At 38.1% G+C, this 18,029-nt stretch overlaps 1 protein-coding gene across 1 annotated transcript; it reads left to right on the top strand.

Annotated features, from left to right (window-relative positions):
• Positions 1-11,624: 11,624 nt before the first annotated feature.
• On the top strand, positions 11,625-12,170 carry LOC149839414 (uncharacterized). The gene has a single exon (XM_090004859.1). The coding sequence runs from the start codon at positions 11,625-11,627 to the stop codon at positions 12,168-12,170; it is 546 nt and encodes a 181-aa protein (XP_089860985.1).
• Positions 12,171-18,029: the final 5,859 nt, after the last annotated feature.

Raw genomic sequence — 18,029 nt, 5'->3', positions numbered from 1 at the left:
ACAGTCCATTTTAGCATTATGACAAAAAATTACAACATAAAAATTAAATTATGTTTACAAATGATGGCACAACCATACAACCTCATTAATCCCATACACTGTACACTAATATATTATGTGTCTATCTAGTTTAGTTCTGAAATCAAATTATGTTCAACTAGTTTACTTCTGGAACCATGACATGCATGCAAACACAAGTTTCCAATTCGAGACTGTATGGATAAAATTTCCCAATCAAATTTTTTTTGCCATAACCTATATAAAATGAATTTAGCCCTAAGATTTTTGCTATAGATTCACACATGTTAGCTGTCTACAACAGGAATAAACCTAAACTCATTCTAGATTAGAAAATAAAAATTTTAAAACCATCGACTGTTTTCTGTTCACAGAACAATCCTGTTTGATTTCAGTCGTTTCAAAGAAATATTAGCCATGCATTACACATAATTAAATAAATTTTAAGATTTTTAATGAGGGTAGCTTGGCATGTTTGACACAAGCTAAAAAAACCCTGAGTTAAAACTCATTTTAAACAAAGAATTAAAATTCAAATAATACATGTTATTTTTGTTCTTTGTCATATTGCTTCTAAGAAATTATAGGTTTTGGAATGATATTGCATGAATTTTAGTTTTTAAACCTAAAGAATCACACTACAAGATTTTTATCGTATATTTTTTAATATACAAACTATTACACATAAAAATATCAGTCATAAATCTAAAAAATATTGGAAGTTATAATTTTTAAAAAATCTTGTAGCCTACATAGATTTTCTGTCAGAATAGAAATTTTGTATCGACTTGTAGATGTTATATCTCTCAACCCGGAACTCATTTGAACTCAATTTTTTTTATTGCTTTCATATATCTAAAACATTCTTTTAAATTTTCAGGATTTATTGGTTCATCATTTTTGAGAATCAAACTTTTTTAAGCCTGATCAAAATAGAAATACAAAATAGCATGCAGTTTTCAAGAAAATACATCTAGAACTTTATGTATTTCATAAAAAATACCAAGAACATACATTCAATGATTTTTATTCATCAATCACATATCATAGTCATGCATATACACATCTAGATATGCTCAAAATACATAGATATCATAGATATCATGAATAAAACACAAGATCCAACATTTTTACATAAGAAAACATGTTTGTTCAAAAATAATTTTCAAAAAAGATTTCACTTCATTAAAACCTCTAAACTCAAAACCATATCAGATCCTTACATGACAATCTAACTATCCACCATGCTAAATAAACAAAAGAATAAAAGAATCAAAGTTGGGTTTATTCGAATTCAAACTGCATACTTTCACGATGCCATTTTGCATAATTTCATAGAAACTGATGCAAAACCCACTCATAGATTTAATCCATGGTTCTAAACCATGAACTTGAATCAAGATCTGGATTTACATTACTTAATCTTAGATATGAACTCTTTGTATGATTTTTTCATACATTTTTCACAAAAATCTATAAAAAAACTCTACACTGAACGGCTTCCTCCAACATATTTGCACCACTAAATGGATGCAACCACCACCAAGACTAGTTCCTTCTTCAAAAACTAAGGGAGAAAGATAGGGAATAAGGGAATAGGAATTTGAGAGAGTAAGAACTTTAGGGGAGGGGGGCGTGTGGGGTGAGTGAAGAAACCTCTGCTTTTATAATCTATATGGGGTCTCCCAATCCCATATGTTAACTCCTACCTAGATTTCTTAATTTCAACTTATCTTATATTTCATGTAGTCCTAGGCTAATTAGGTTTTTCATATAAAAATAGGAAAATGTCACATTAGCTAACTAGGATTCTTAATAAAAATGAAAAATTAATGGCTAGTTTGAAAGTAAGGCTTCTAGATAATTAGGAGGGGCCCGCATAGGGGGGCATCCCACCCTCTGGATCCTATTTAATTAAACTCGATTTAATTCTTAATTAAATTCAAATTGAAGTTCAATCTAAATTAAATTTTAAATTCAAATTCAAGTTCAATTCAAATCCAAATTAAATACACATTGTAATTCAAATTCAAATTAAAACTTAAATTCAACTTAGAATTAAATCTCAAATAAAATTCAACTCCAAATTGAAATCAAATCCCAAAATAAAATTCAAATCAAATAAAAATTCATCCTAAATTTGAGACATAAAATTCATCTTTAATTATTAAATAATTATGAAAAATTCACTGTTGGCTCACTCATATTTTTACTTCAACCAGTACGTTTTGAGGAGGTTGGTTGATGTGTTGATGGGCTGCACCCCCTTTCTTGAGGTATGAATCTATTCTTTTCTCTCCAATTTTTTTCCATGCGTGCTTGCTTTTTGGTACATGTTTTGACCATGCTTTGCCTTTTTTCTGTGCCTGTTCAGCTATGGGGATACACTTGTATTACTATTCAGCAAGGTAGTCCTTCCACCTCCCGTCGGTCGTCTCTAGTTGAGCTGGTGGTCATCCCGCCACACGAGGGATGAGCACTCTTAGATGACACTTAAGGAGGCCATCGATTCACTGGATCACTCAAAGGTATGAAATTCTTTCTTTTTCCTTCTAATTTTATGATATTTTTTTTGCTCTTTTCTATCCCTGACTCCGCCCACCCCCCCCCCTTCTTTCTTCTTTCAGGTGGTGTGGAGAAGTTATATCGCTGAGGAGCAGGAGCAGTCTTTGGGCGTGGCTCTACTACTGGATTATGCCCCATGCGTGCTTCTGTTTAATGGGATTGGAGAGCTATATTACTCGGGTCAGGTGACGCAACAATCAATTTTGCTTGCAACAGAGCATTTCGGCGGCACCAGAGGGACACAATAAGCATTTTACTCCTATCCCTAGACTGAGAGGATGTCAAGAAGATGGCAGAAGCTGACAACATCTAGAGGCATCAGGGGCTCTGAGTGATCCAGGCAGCACCTGGGGAGTGTCCTAAGGACGAGACAGAGTACATGGGCTAGTACTCCACAGTTTACTTGGGTCCACTCAACTGTCGGTTGGGCCAGGATGGAGCGGAGGGTGCGGCTACAGAGCATAGAGTAGAGGCACCATAGCAAGACACTGCAGCTACTAACAGGATCCCACCAGAGGAGTTGAGAGCAGATGTTGAGCCTCCTATTTTCACCGATTATGAGCTGATGGGTGATTCGCCCAGGCCTCAACATACCCGTGCAGCGAGTGAAGAGGAGGACGAGCCACCCCAACAGCGTCTGCACATGAGAATCTTGACTGTGCATGCACCTTTTCTAATTCACACTCCCTTTATTGCTTGTTTGAGCGTGAGTGAATTCACCACTCAACGCTTACTACACATGGAAAGTTGAAAAGATAGTGGGAAAAGCAATTACACTATGCAACTTGAGAAGGAATGTCTTGATCTCGTACCAGCGGGTGGACCTCATTACTATTGTAATGGAGGCGAGTCTTCAAAATTTCTTTTTTAAGAAATCTTCTAAAAAATCATTAAGAAACCTTGTTGGTGAATTTTTTTCACTACAGGTGTTCTTGGCTTGGCTCGACTCGTATAATCTCATTAACTAGCAATAAACAGCATATTATATATTATATTGCATGAGATTTAGTATGTTGAAGTGTTTGGTTTGCAAGAAATAAGTTGAGGGTTGAAATCCTATTGCTTACAGCATTGGAACAATGCATTTATTCTGTAAATTAACCAGTTTGAGATTGGCTCAATAGGCTTCTAATTACACTCATTTTGTTTACCAATAAACGTCATATGCAAAATCATGGGCCTCACTGCAACTGGGTACAACTAAAATTAGTCAAATCCTCCTCGGGTTCATCATATGCTTGTTTCAGTCCCAGCCTTCCTGTGCATAAACAAATGGCATGCTAGCTGAAAATTATCCTAGTTGTGTTGATAAATTCCACATGCATGATGGCCTGACTTTTCTCTCGTCCTCAATATGGCCATGTCTCGAGAGAGTCAGCTGATGTCAAAACATGTCTCTCAACAAAATCTGTACAATCTTGTGTGAGCTTAACTATCAATGTGCTGAAGTTGGTGTTTATAGATATAACGTTGGTAATTTTGAACTTTCAAGGGTCAATTAAAGGGGTGCACGCAGTCTGTATACATCATATATACTCATTATAAAAATAGAAAATTTTATAAAAAAACATGCCTATTAATTGACATAATTACATTCACACGCCTAACATTTGGTGATTTACAAATAACCTTCTAGATTACAAAAATATTTCTCAAACACCGGCTTTTATTATCTGTAGTGGGTTTGCCATGGTTTATACCATGGTTGGATGTTATGCAATTACCTTAGTAGCCCTGTCCCTCTTTTATCATTTATGATTTATCCTATGGTACAAAACCCTAACCCACATTGAGAGAAGACCGTTCACCAGAACTTTTTCCACGCCGGTTGTTCAAACACCGCCACAGCCACTAATAACTGTAGTGACAGCCACGGTACTAGCGTCTCTCTCTGATGCAGGAAAGGAGCGATGCATATCTAGGTCCAAATCTCTCATTGAATCATTTGAGATCCATTTTATTTTAATTTAGATATTTTTTTATTTGGGTCATTCATTGTAATGGATATTGGATCTTAATAATTGATTCATAATTTTTTTTAATAGTTTAGCAGAATTGGGATTTGCTTTTCCTTAATTAGTGTTTATCAAGTATGGTAGTTAGAGTTTATTAGGATTAAAATTCTTCTCCAGATTACATTACAGTACAATAGAATTTAAAGTTTATGAAAATATTGAAATTGTTATTTTTTAGTTAATTTTAATTAATTTTTATTTTCGTTAAGTTTCTACAATTTCTTATTATTTTTCAGTATTTTTCCTTAAATTTCTTGTATTTTTTAGATAATTTTGTAGTGTGGGTAGTTTTCTCGTAAATCGGTTCTCTTGGTTTACATCTCTCTCTTTCTCTTCGTTCTACCTCTCTTGCTTCACTCTTCTTCTTCCAACCCAATACAATGAAATGCAATGTAGTGGGTGTTTTTCTCCTTTTATTTTTGTTTTGGTAGGGTTTTCTGAAGAATTAATTGCCATCTTCCATTTTTTACAATGGATCTCCTTACTCCGAAATGATTTGGCTGCACCAGCTTTATCACATTGGGGGAAGAAGAGTAAAGGGCAGGAGAGAGATCGATGGAAAAGAAGAGAGAGAGAGAGAGAGAGAGAGAGCTCAGGCAGGCAGAGGGGTTTCTTGCTCAGGCAGGTGTAGAAGAAACCTCGTGTGAGCATGTGGTTTTGGGTAAATATGGGAAGAAGAAGAAGAATCTTGTAATTTAATTATGACTAACCATGTTTTAACCATGGTAAACCCACTTGGGTTAAGCGAGGCGTGTGTTTGATAAATATTTTTGTAAACCAGGCGTGTATTCGTAAACTGTCGAATGTTGGGCGTGTATCCGTAAAAGTCATTTGTTAGGCATGTTTTTGTAAAATTTTCTATAAAATATTACCTTTTTTATTGTTTGAATTTTGAGGGTTTTTAGACATAAAAAATCCAAAATATCTCCAAAAGAAAATACTGGGTTACTGTCTCAAATGTATATTTTTATATATACATGCAATTTGTGTTATTTTAAAAAATTACATACCATTTCAAGTTTTTTTTTTTTGGTAAAATGATTCTCTTATTTTTTATTTCTTCCAGTCTTTAAAAATCTTCAAGAAAGAAAAGGAAGTGGCTGAAAGTTATCACGGGTTGTGGGTTGCTGGAAAGTGCTCTGACATGCTTGGATGGCCTTAAAGGAGCTGACTCAAGGGTTTGTTTGTGTATATAATCGATCATGGATATACCCACTGAACACAGGCATCCATGTCACGTTGCTTTCAAAATGAAAAATCCCTGGACCAATCTTGGAAGTCAAAACGGGCAAAAGAAGAAAATAGTTTGATAGCAAACAAACTGTCTATATGCTGCCATTTGTGGATGTCAAGAGATCGAATTTTATCCGATATCCAATCGAGTCTGACTTCAAAAGCTATATCCGATTATAAATGGATGCTGATATGGTTTTGGTTTTTTGCTACCGAATCCGATGGATATGTGGATTTTATGGATATCTGCGTTCGATTACACGTATAAAAATGGATTTGGTATGAGCTTTTCATCATCCCAGTCCAAATCCGTTTAGGAAACATCGGATTAGTTGACCACGTCCAATTTGAATCAGAGCTGTTATATATCCCTAAGGAATAGTCATGTCCTTTAAGGATCAATTCTTTTTTTTTTGGATAATCCAAGGGAAAGAACCCCCACCAACCACACCTTGGCTGGCCTCAGGTTGGTAAAACCCCTTAAGGTCCCCCTGCCCACCGGGGAGTACACCCAGCTTTGACATTGCGGCAAAGGGACGCCATCCATGGGTTTCGAACTTGTGACGTCCCGTCAACTTGGTGACATTCACAAGTCGCCCCTACCAGATGAGCAGAGCCCTTGTGGCCAATTAAGGATCAATGGTCGTCATTGAAAAACAAGAAAACCATATTGCATTGGATATGCAATCCAAGCGCACTTGCTATTGATGATGTAGACTGTAGAGCCAAGTTTCACTTTTAAGACCACACGCTAGATCATGCCACCATTTTTTAATGACATCCAAACAATCTCTGAAAATCACAAGCGTGTTTCATATATATACAAAGACATCACTGTTCACAAGAGACTCACTTATTAAAGTATAGATCTTTTACCAACGGTTGCTGTAGAAAATCTTTTTAGATGAGTACAGTGTCTACTTTTCCCACAATAGGAAATAAGTGGTTGCATGAAAAGCAACGCAAAGGATGCCCACATAAGAACTGTGCACTGGTTTCTTTTCTTTCTTTTTTAAGTGCCATGGTTTCAGTTCCATAATATTAAAGTTTTAGTTTTTGTTAAAAACTTTTCATCAATTGTTGATGATGCCATTTTCCAATTATCCCATTCCACGACCAGCTTTGCTGATTGGTCGAGTATGTAGGCATAACATTCAGGCAATCATTGCAAACATTGTGACATAGGCAAGAACCAGCACCATAGATATTAAGAAAGAACAAGCGATGTTGACATTACATGATGTCATTGTTTCACCCTGCCATGTTGATTCCTCTTTGCCTGATGTAAATACCTCTTAGGACCTCTGCAGGTGCACTATAAATGGCCTTTGGCCTAAGATCCCCCGTTAACCAAGAAAAGTAAAGGGTCCCTCCCCCCTCTCTCTCTCTTGCTCTCTCCCCCTTTGTAATTTTCAACTTATAAATGGAAGTTGTTTTCTTTGTCTATGCTGCTATCTCTCTCTCTCTTTGCTGTTCTCTTTGAGATTGTGTATGCTCGGATGTGATTGGACACCCTTGTGAGGGGTGTTTGCGTGCTTTCTGAACTCGGAAGGCTGACCTGGTTAGGTTGTCAGGTGCCGCACGCGGCTTCCAAAATAAGCCTGTGACAACTGGTAATCAGAGCCTAGTTGAAAATTTGGGAGAAGAAAGGAGGGGTACTTGCTGAAACCCTCGTGATGTTCAAGAATGAATGCGGAGTTTGGTGAACTCGTCAGAAAAGTTCATAAAGGGAAAAAGGCGAAGAAGGAAAAATCTGTCGTAGAGTCGAGAGAGATGTCTCGCCTTGATGAAACAGTTGGTCCTCTAGATAAAAGAGTGACCAAGATGGAGAAAAAAATGACAGATTTGACAAGTGACGTTCATGGTTGCTCATCTGCGCTAGAAAGTGCACATGAAGATTTTGAAAAATTGAATGAGGATGTGAGGGCTGAGGCCGAAGAGCTAAGGGCCACAGTCCAAGAATTATCTGATCGATTGGTGGCTCAGGAAACAGACATGCGGGAACTTCGGGAACGATATGGAGTCTTAGAAAGACTATTGGGAAATGAAATTGGTGGTGTGGCCAATGTCGGAAATCGCGGGGGTAATGCAGTGATGTTTCATCATGAACGACCGAAATTGAAACCAGTGGAACCGGCAAAATTCAAAGGTGAAAGGGATGCCAGGATCGTGGAGAACTGGCTATGGGATGTAGAACAATTCTTCGATCAAGCAGAGATTGACATCGATGCTGATCGAATACGCACGACAACCAGGTACTTGATTGAGAATGTCGCTGTATGGTGGAGGACACGATATCGTGGCATGGAACGTGGAAGGGTCCCTATTGAATCATGGGATGACTTTAAAAAGGAACTCAGGGGGTATTTCCTTCCACATAACACTGAGGAACTTGCTCGTGACAAACTGATGGCTTTAAGGCATACAGGAAGTATTTCGAAATACGTAGCGACATTCTCCACAATGATGCTTGACATAGAAGATATGTCAGAAATGGATTGCATGTATTGCTTTAAAAAGGGTCTATAATTCTGGGCTCAACAGAAATTAACTCGTATGAGACTGACAAACTTGATAAGTGCAATGACTATAGCGGAACAGATAGTTGAGAACCCAAATCGCGAGGGCCCTCAGGGATGGCAAAATCAAGGCTATGTTGCCGGAGGTCAAGTCAAAAGCCAGTATCGACCTCCCCTAGAGATCAGAGAAATCAGCCACAAGCACGTCAGGAGGGGATTCTAGGGAACAGACCGATACACCCAAATCTTCAATGTTGGTATTGCAGCGGAAATCACTTTGCTCGGAATTGCCCCAATCAAAACGCGGGGAATGCAGGAAGAAGGGCGGCTAACGCCATTGAGATGGAAGAAGCCCCGGTAGAGGAGGACGTCAGGATGGGGGCGGTACAAAGGGTGAATGCGATAGGAGGATCTTCCTCTGCAACCCCCACGGTTAAGAAGGAACTAATGTACCTGGCGATATCTATCAACGGAAGAGCTACGAAGGCAATGGTCGATACAGGGGCTACTCACAATTTCATGGCCAAAGATGAGGCCCAAAGGTTGGGCCTACAATGGGAACAAAAAGTTAGTCGCATAAAGACTGTGAACTCCGCAGCACAACCTATTCTGGGAATCTCTCGAAATGTGACAGTTGGGGCTGATAAGTGGGTTGGTAGAATAGACTTCTCTATTGTTCCGTTGGACGACTTCAAAGTCATTTTGGGGATGGAATTTTTACAAGCAAGCAAGGTCGTGCCTATGCCTCATTTGGATGTTGTCAGCTTTATGAGTGAAGAATCGCCATGTATGATTCCTGACTCGACGTTGGGGGCACCAAATGTTCGTTTGGTTTCTGCCCTGCAGATTAAGAGGGGCCTTCAATGAGGTGATCAAACATTTCCAGTGACAATGCGAGAGGAAACCAGTGAGAAACTTCCTGCGGAAGTGCCGCCACCTATAGCTGTAATATTGGAAGAATTTCAAGGAGTAATGCCCGAGGAGTTGCCGAGAAATTTGCCACCGCGAAGAGAAGTAGATCATCAGATTGAGTTGGTGCCAGGTGCACGACCCTCTGCCATGGTGCCTTACAGAATGGCCCCACCCGAGCTGGTTGAACTCAGAAGACAGTTAGATGAAATGTTGGCTGCCGGAATCATTCACCCTTCAAAAGCCCCTTTTGGAGCCCCTGTCTTATTCCAAACCAAGCATAATGGGTTCAAAAGGCTATGTGTGGACTATCGGGCTCTGAACAAGCTGACTGTCAAGAACAAATATTCCCTGCCCCTGATCGCTGATTTGTTTGACCAATTAGGGGAAGCCCGGGTGTTCTCGAAATTGGACCTGCGTTCAGGGTATTGGCAAGTCAGAATTGCCGAAGGAGACGAAGCCAAAACCACCTGTGTGACGAGGTATGGTGCTTTTGAGTTTTTGGTGATGTCGTTTGGCTTGACGAATGCTACTGCAACGTTCTCTACACTGATGAATCGGATATTCTATCCTCACTTAGATCGTTTCGTGGTTGTATACCTCGATGACATTGTGGTGTATAGCCAGGATATGGAAGAACACATGCGACACATGCACATAGTGTTCAAGATTCTAAAAGACAATGAGTTATGTGTAAAAAGGGAAAAGTGTATGTTCGGCCAAGATGAGATAAGTTTCTTGGGCCACGTGATCGAAAAAGGTTGCCTAAGGATGGATAGCCAGAAGATAAGAGCTATTCAGGATTGGGGAAGTCCAACCAAGGTTCTGAAGCTTCGATCCTTCTTAGGTCTGGCAAACTACTATCGGCGCTTTATCGAAGGATATTCAGCTATCGCTGCGCCGCTAACTGAATTATTGAAGAAAGACAAAAAGTGGGAGTGGACAGAAGAGTGTCAGCAAGCCTTCGAAGGTCTAAAAGACGTCATGGCCAAGGAACCAGTGTTGCAATTACCGAACCAAGGAAAACCATTCAAAGTCTATACAGATGCGTCGGATTTTGCAATTGGAGGTGTACTAATGCAAAATGGTCACCCAATAGCTTTCGAGAGTCGAAAGTTGAACGGTGCTAAGCAGCGATATACAGTGCATGAACGAGAAAAGACCGTCGTAGTCTGGGTCGACATTCATTACCTACACCGACAATGTAGCCACGAGCTACTTCCAAACTCAGAAAAAGCTTAGTCCAAAACAAGCTCAGTGGCAGGAGTTCCTAGCAGAATTTGACATGGTTTTAGAGTATAAACCTGGAAGGACTAATGTAGTGGCGAACGCCTTGAGTAGGAAGGCTGAACTAGAGGCCTTGTTGGAAGATGCTAGTAGAAGTACTGGACCTCGAAGTGACCTCCTTGATAAAATTCGGGAGGGCTTACGGAAGGATCCTATGGCGTGACAACTGCTTTCCCTAGTGAAAGAGGGGAAAACCAGGCGATTTTGGGAACAAGATAGATTGTTGATGACAGTTGGGGGTTGAGTTTATGTGCCTCGGTGGGGGGCCTTGCGACGAGAAATATTGAAGGAGTGCCATGACTCCCTATGGGCTGGTCACCCAGGTCAAGAGAGAACCTTTGCCCTGATAGAGCGAGTTTACTACTGGCCGCAGATGCGCGACGACATAGATGGGTACGTGTGCACCTGCTTGGTTTGTCAGCAGGACAAGGCCATGAATCATAAGACACCAGGATTGTTGGAGCCGCTACCTGTGTCGGGTCGACCTTGGAAAAGTATCTCGATGGATTTTATTGTCAGCTTACCAACAGTTGAGGGATACAATATCATCTTTGTCGTGGTTGATAGATTTTCAAAATATGCAACATTCGCGCCAGGCCCAAATCATTGTTCGGCAGAGGACACAGCTCAACTCTTTGTGAAGCACGTTGTGAAGTATTGGGGAATTCCGAAGAGCATTATTAGTGATCGAGATGCTCGGTTCACAGGTAAATTTTGGAGAGAAGTCTTTCGGTTGTTGGGATCCGAATTGCACTTCTCTACCAGTTTTCATCCCCAAACTGATGGCCAGACCGAATGTATTAACGGGATGTTAGAGGACTATTTGAGACACTTTGTGAATGCTAATCAGAAGAATTGGAAGGATCTACTCGATATAGCTCAGTTCTGCTATAATCTTCAAAAGAGTGAATCATCAGGGCATAGTCCCTTCGAGATTGTGACAGGACAGCGGCCTCAGACACCACACTCCTTAGCTGCTCGAGGTCGAGGAAAGGCGCCCTTTGCCTACAATTTTGTTAAGAACTGACATGATCAGACAAAACTAGCAAAGAAATTCCTACACAAAGTAGCTAAGCGAATGAAGAAGTGGGCAGATCAGGGACGACGGGCCGTTGAATTCCAAGTTGGGGAGAAAGTGTTGGTCAAATTATACCCCGAGAGGACAACTATATTTCGGGGGCACCACCGGGGACTCATTCGAAAGTATGATGGACCCTTTCCCATTGTTCAGAGAATCGGCAAGCTAGCTTATAGACTAGACCTCCCTCCCAGCTTTCAGGTACATTCTGTCTTTCATGTATGCAATCTGAAGTCATTCAACAAAGATGAAGAAGATCTGAGTTGCAGTATGCCTCAACGGGCTCCTATTCCTCAACGAGCCCCCTCTACAACAGTGCCAGTTTCACGAGAAGTTGATTTTATCATTGATCATGTCCATAACTATCTTGGAGAAGTGAAGAAGTATCTGGTGAAATGGAAAGGTCTACCAGTGAGTGATGCCAGTTGGGAGACTCCACGAAATATTCGTCAGTTTCAGCAAGCAATCGAAGACTACCAGAAAAAAGATGGCGCCGAGGACGACGCCAGTTTAGGCGGGGGAGTGTGTTCCACCCTGCCATGTTGATTCCTCCTTGCCTGATGTAAATACCTCTTAGGACCTCTGCGGGTGCACTCTAAATGGCCTTTGGCTTAAGATCCCCCGTTAACCAAAAAAAGTAACGGGTCCCTCCCCCCCCTCTCTCTCTCTTGCTCTCTCCCTCTTTGTAATATGAAAATTGCTTTCTTTGTCTATGATGCTATCTCTCTCTCCCGTGACACTATGTCGCTTAACTCACACTCTCCTTTTTTCTTGCACTCCATAATGGCTGAACTAAAACAATCCATTTTTCACACCTTAATTCACCTCTCTACATCATTGTATACAAGGCTAATATATATATATATATATATATATATATATATATATATATATATATATATATATATATATATATATATATATATATATATATATATATAAGTCTATTCTCGTGCTAAATTAGTGCAAAAAAAACCTTTTTTGACACTAAAATAGCGCTAGAAAAATGTCATTTTAACATTTTTTAGCACCAAAAAATGCCTTTTTAGAGCTAAAATAGCATAAAATGTCTTTTTTGACACTTTTTTAGTATTCGTGATATTTTTTTTGCTAGTTTAATTTGTTTCTCATGTATAACTTGCTCATGCATTCATTAAATAATAAATCTACTTAGGCATTTATTTATTTATTTATTCATTCTAAAATAAACATGCTTATGCATACATTCATTCATTTAAAAATGAATAAGTTTATACATTCATTCATTTTATTCATTCAAGATGAACCTACTTAGACATTTTATTCACTCTAAAATGAACATGCTCATACATACATTTATTTTTTGCATTTAATATGAACCAACTCTTACAATTATTCATTCATTTTCAAATAAACCAGTTCATACACTCATTCATTCATAAATAAACATACTCATAAATATATTTATTTTTTTATATGCAATATAAACCAACTCTTACAATCATTTATTCATTCATCCCCAAATGAACATTCTTATACATACATTTATTTATTCATTTAACTTGAAGTAGTTTATACATCTCATTCATTTTATTCATTCTAAATCATACTTCTCATTCATTTCATTTATTCAATAATGAACATTTATAACTCCAACATTCACATTTGAAGCCATGCAAGAAACACAATATTTAAAACATACATATATGCACAACTATATACATTTCTTCTCTCAATACTTCATAACTCCAACATTCACATATGAACCTTCATAACTCCAATATTCACATTGAAACCCTGCAAGAAATACAATATTTAAAGCACATACTCACACAACTATATATATTTCTTTCTTCAACACTTCACAACTCCAACCTATATAACCCCAACATTCACATTTGAACCTCTATAACTTCAATATTCACATTTAAATTCCTGCAAGAAATATAATATTTAAACATACATACACACATAACTATATATATTTCTTCCTTCAAACAGAATAAACACATGAGAAAAGATAGTTTAGTAAACTTCGAGCATCTGGGTATAATTCTTGTGCATTATCATTTAGCAACCTGAAATACGTATTGCCCTCTAGACTTTCATCAGTAGGTACCTCATTTATATGATCATCGGTTATCAGATTTGGATATACTTCAAATCCATTCACTATCAACTCGTCTATATCAGTTGATGGATCACTTGCATGGTCTTATTGGTTCACTATATAAATGTCAGTTGAGATAGATTTGTAGAAATCTATTGCACATTATATGATAAAATAAATCATGTACTGACTGCCACAAGTGGTTGACACACTTTCGACATGGGCGCCTGAGATTCTCTTAGCATACTACATTATTGTTTTGGGCAACTTCTAAGAAATTCTTAATTTATTTCAAATATCCATTAAGGTCTCTCCTATGAAATGAAGATTATTGAAGACATATCATCATCAACCATTGCATCCAAATACAATCTTAACTTGCATATAAGGGAACTAAAAATAAACTTAAAATTACCTTCCAATTTAGATCCAACTTTTGTCATGTATATTGCCTCTACACTTCTTCATATATACACAATTTAAAAAAGTATTGCCCAACTGGATACATATATATACATATATATATTAAACTATATACATATATATTTATATATATTAAATTAATTAGAAAACCCTGACAATCTAGTTATAAATAGATACATATATACACATATAGGGGTGGCAATTTTTAACACGACCCGAAAACCCGCTTCTTAGGCAGGTTCGGGTTTGGCTTAAATGGGTTTGTGTCATAAATGGGTCAACCCGCCTAACCCATTTATTAAACGCGTCGGTTTCGTGTTAGGGGTATGCCAACCCACCAACCTGTTTAATAAACGGGTTAGGCGGGCGGGTCAACTTGTTTACCCAAACCTAACCAGCCCGCCAACCCGTAAACTTTTCAATGTAAAACAGTTTTGGCGGGTTAAAAATTTTAATGCCTGTGGGGTCCACCGATCCCTTACCCCCGCCAAAGTTTTGAATTCACGTTGTTTATGATTTAATGCGACTTGTTAAAAATTTTAATGCTTGTGAAGTTAAAACATTTTAAAAAATGCGACAAGTTAATTCAGCCACGTGAAGTGGCTGTCAAGATTCCTGTGTGGGGTCTGCAAATTCCAAGAGAAAATGATAGGACACTCCCTCCAACTTTTCAAAATTGATAGGGTTAAACCGTTAAAGGTCGTCAAAACTCTGAACCTGACCCGCCAACCCGTTTACCCAACCCGATCTGTTTATTAAACAGGTTAACCGTGTCGTGTCGGGTTACCTGTTTAATAAATGGGTCAGGTTTGTGTTGAGGTATGCTGACCCGCCAACCCGACCCGATTGCCACCCCTATACACATATATATTAAATTAATTACAAACATATAGATTAAAATGCAAGGCCCCTAAATTGTAAGTCATATATGAGATGCAAACCCCTTAAAATTTAAATCACACTAAGCAAAAAAATTTAGATTAAGCATGCATTCATTAAATAAGTTAAAAAATTAGCAATTAAAATACAAAAACTCTTAAAATCAAAATCATACTTGAAAAAATTGGATTAAGCATGCATCCACTAAATAAAATTTTAAATTAGCAATTAAAATTCAAAACCCTTAAAATATAAATCATACTTAAAAATAAAATCAGATTAAACATGAATTCACTAAATAAAATTTTAAATTAGCAATTAAAATATGAAACCCCTAAAATCTAAATCATATTTGAAAAATAATCAAATTTAGCATGCATTCACTCAATAAATTATAAAACTATGAATTATAATCTGAAACCCATAAAATCTAAAGCATACATGAAAAAAATATTTAGATTTAGCATGCATTCACTTAATAAATTATAAAAAAATAGATTATAATTTGAAACCCCTAAAATCTAAAGCATACATAAAAAAATCAGATTTAGTATACCTTGGGTGAGAACGTCGGAGAGGATGCCATCAGAAGCAAAAGATGTCAGAGCGGATGTTGTCAGTGGAGGCCGAAAGAGAGATGGGGACGTCGGCGGTGGTGGCCGAGAGATATAGAGCGAGAGAGGGAGAGAAAGAGAGAGAGAGGCAAACAAGTGTAACAGGACAAACTTTTTTTTTAAATACATTTTTTTACTTGCGCACTTTTTATGTGTATCAGATTTATTTTTCCTGGCACACTTCTTTTATGCGCTAGAAAAAATTATTATTATTGGTGCACTTTTTGTGTGCGCCAGAAAAAGTTCATTATACTGTTGCAGTATATCTAGTGCTAGTATAACCCACCTTTTCACTGGTGCTAAGTAAAATATCACAAGTGAAATTATTTTTCTTGGCGTGACAAGGGGGACGTGCCAGTAAAAGAGGTTTTTCTTGTAGTGCCTTTGTCGCTGACCAGGAATTTCATTGGCAGCATCAAAGATACTTGTCTGCGCTGTGGATGGCAAGGACCCAAAGAACTTGGAGAAGGAAGAAGCCGATGGTGATGAGTCCCTGAGGTCTGAGAGCGTCACAACCCATATCCTCTTAGCTTGACGAGTAAACCCCAAAAAAATGCTTCATTTATTTCAAATTTCTACTTGTACTTAATGTACTTCTTTGTGGATGTTGGGGAGAGATGTTTTATTCATAGACGAAGAAGGGGAGAGAAGAGTACTCTCGATTTTATTTTATTTTTAAATCTCTCATATGGTTAGCGTATAAGTAATTAAATTGCTTGATATTTTTTTCTGTTTTTAAGCACTTCAGCTATTTGCAAATGGATCCATTTGTAAAGGGATGTTACGTTGAGGAAGATTGCATTGGAGTCTTGCAATTGAAAAACTACCTTTTTTTTTCCTGTAAAATAGTTGTTGGACTGTTCTCTCGAGCTTGAACCAGATGAGCCAGATCTAAGCTCCGCTAGCTGAAATGGGTCAAGCTTGAGCAAGGTAATCTCAGGCTCGGGTCGAGTTCGAGCCTGAGCACTAATTTTTTTCAAGACGAGCTCATACAACGAATGCTCGGATCAAGCTCAACTCGTGTTTATAACTAGAATCATCCTAACGTTACTCAGGTTACATCATCAATTCCACCTCTTAATTCCATTTTACCATAATGTGGTCCATTTTCACTATCTTTCATGTGGTTCTGGGATAGACCATTGGTATATTTGCCTATCAAAGTTGACTCCATAACAAAGCACACGATAAAGTTGCAGCCTTTCTCAAGGTACAGTTGTTTCTCCTCTCAAAGATGCAACAACAACAACTACGCCTTCATCCCAAAACAATTGGGGTCGGCGATATGAACCAAAAAAGAAAATCATTCAAGGTCTTCCACATGAATCCTTTTCCTCCAATCATTTATATCCAATGACATGTCCTCGGTGAGGAGCATTCATATCCTTTCCTATCACCTCCATCCATGTCTTCCTAGGCCTACCCCGACCTCTTTTAACTAATATATTTTCTCATTTCTCCATCCTTCTAACTGGAGCATCATTAGGCCTTCACCGAATATGTCCAAACCATCGTAAACGATTCTCTCTCATCTTATTTTCAATGGGTGCAACGCCTACCATCTTACGTATCTCCTCGTTCCGAATCTTATCTTTTATTGTATTTTCACACATCCATCTCAGCATACGCATCTCATCTACACTCATTTTTTGAATATGATATCTCTTGGCAGCCCAACATTTCGTACCATATAGTAAAGTGGGCCTAATAGTCGTCCTATAAAACTTTTCCTTCAACCGCAATGGCATTCTACGATCGCACAACACTCCAGTTGCACTTTTCCATTTCATCCACCCAACCTTTATCCTATGATTTACATCTCCATCAATTTCTCCATACTTTTGAATGATAGATCCCAAATATTTGAAACAATCATCCACCGGTATTTCTTGCTCACCAAGCTTCACTACACTCCCATCACTATTTCGTTGCTTACTAAACCGACATTTCATGTATTCTGCCTTACTCTTACTCAACTTAAAACCTCTTGCTTCCAATGTCTGTCTCCATAATTCTAACTTAGCATTAACCCCAGCTCTAGACTCATCAATCAAAACAATATCATCTCAAAGATGCAATAGCCAAAAAATAAACACCTATTGAGAGAGTGTTTATGTCGTTTGTGTACTTTAGAAGAAGGTGGAGACTCTCTCTCTCTCTCTCTCTCTCTCTCTAGATCACTATAGAAAGATAACCTCCCCATTAATGTGTTGTTTGTCATAGTACCTAATTACAAACTTGAGGCACCAGCTTTTTGCTTTTCTGAGTTTCTTGTTGAAAAAAGACGAGCAAATAGAAAAAGTTGAGAACCTTTCCAACGGGGCAGTACCCACTAAAAACAGAGAAAACTTCCATCACTCGTTGCTATCTCAAAACAGCCCTCCTGTAAACACGTTACAT

The sequence above is a fragment of the Nuphar pumila genome, chromosome 4, assembly GCF_984573655.1.
Source record: "Nuphar pumila chromosome 4, dmNupPumi1.hap1.1, whole genome shotgun sequence".
Lineage (NCBI taxonomy): Eukaryota > Viridiplantae > Streptophyta > Magnoliopsida > Nymphaeales > Nymphaeaceae > Nuphar > Nuphar pumila.
This window is presented reverse-complemented; position numbering and strand designations above follow the sequence as displayed.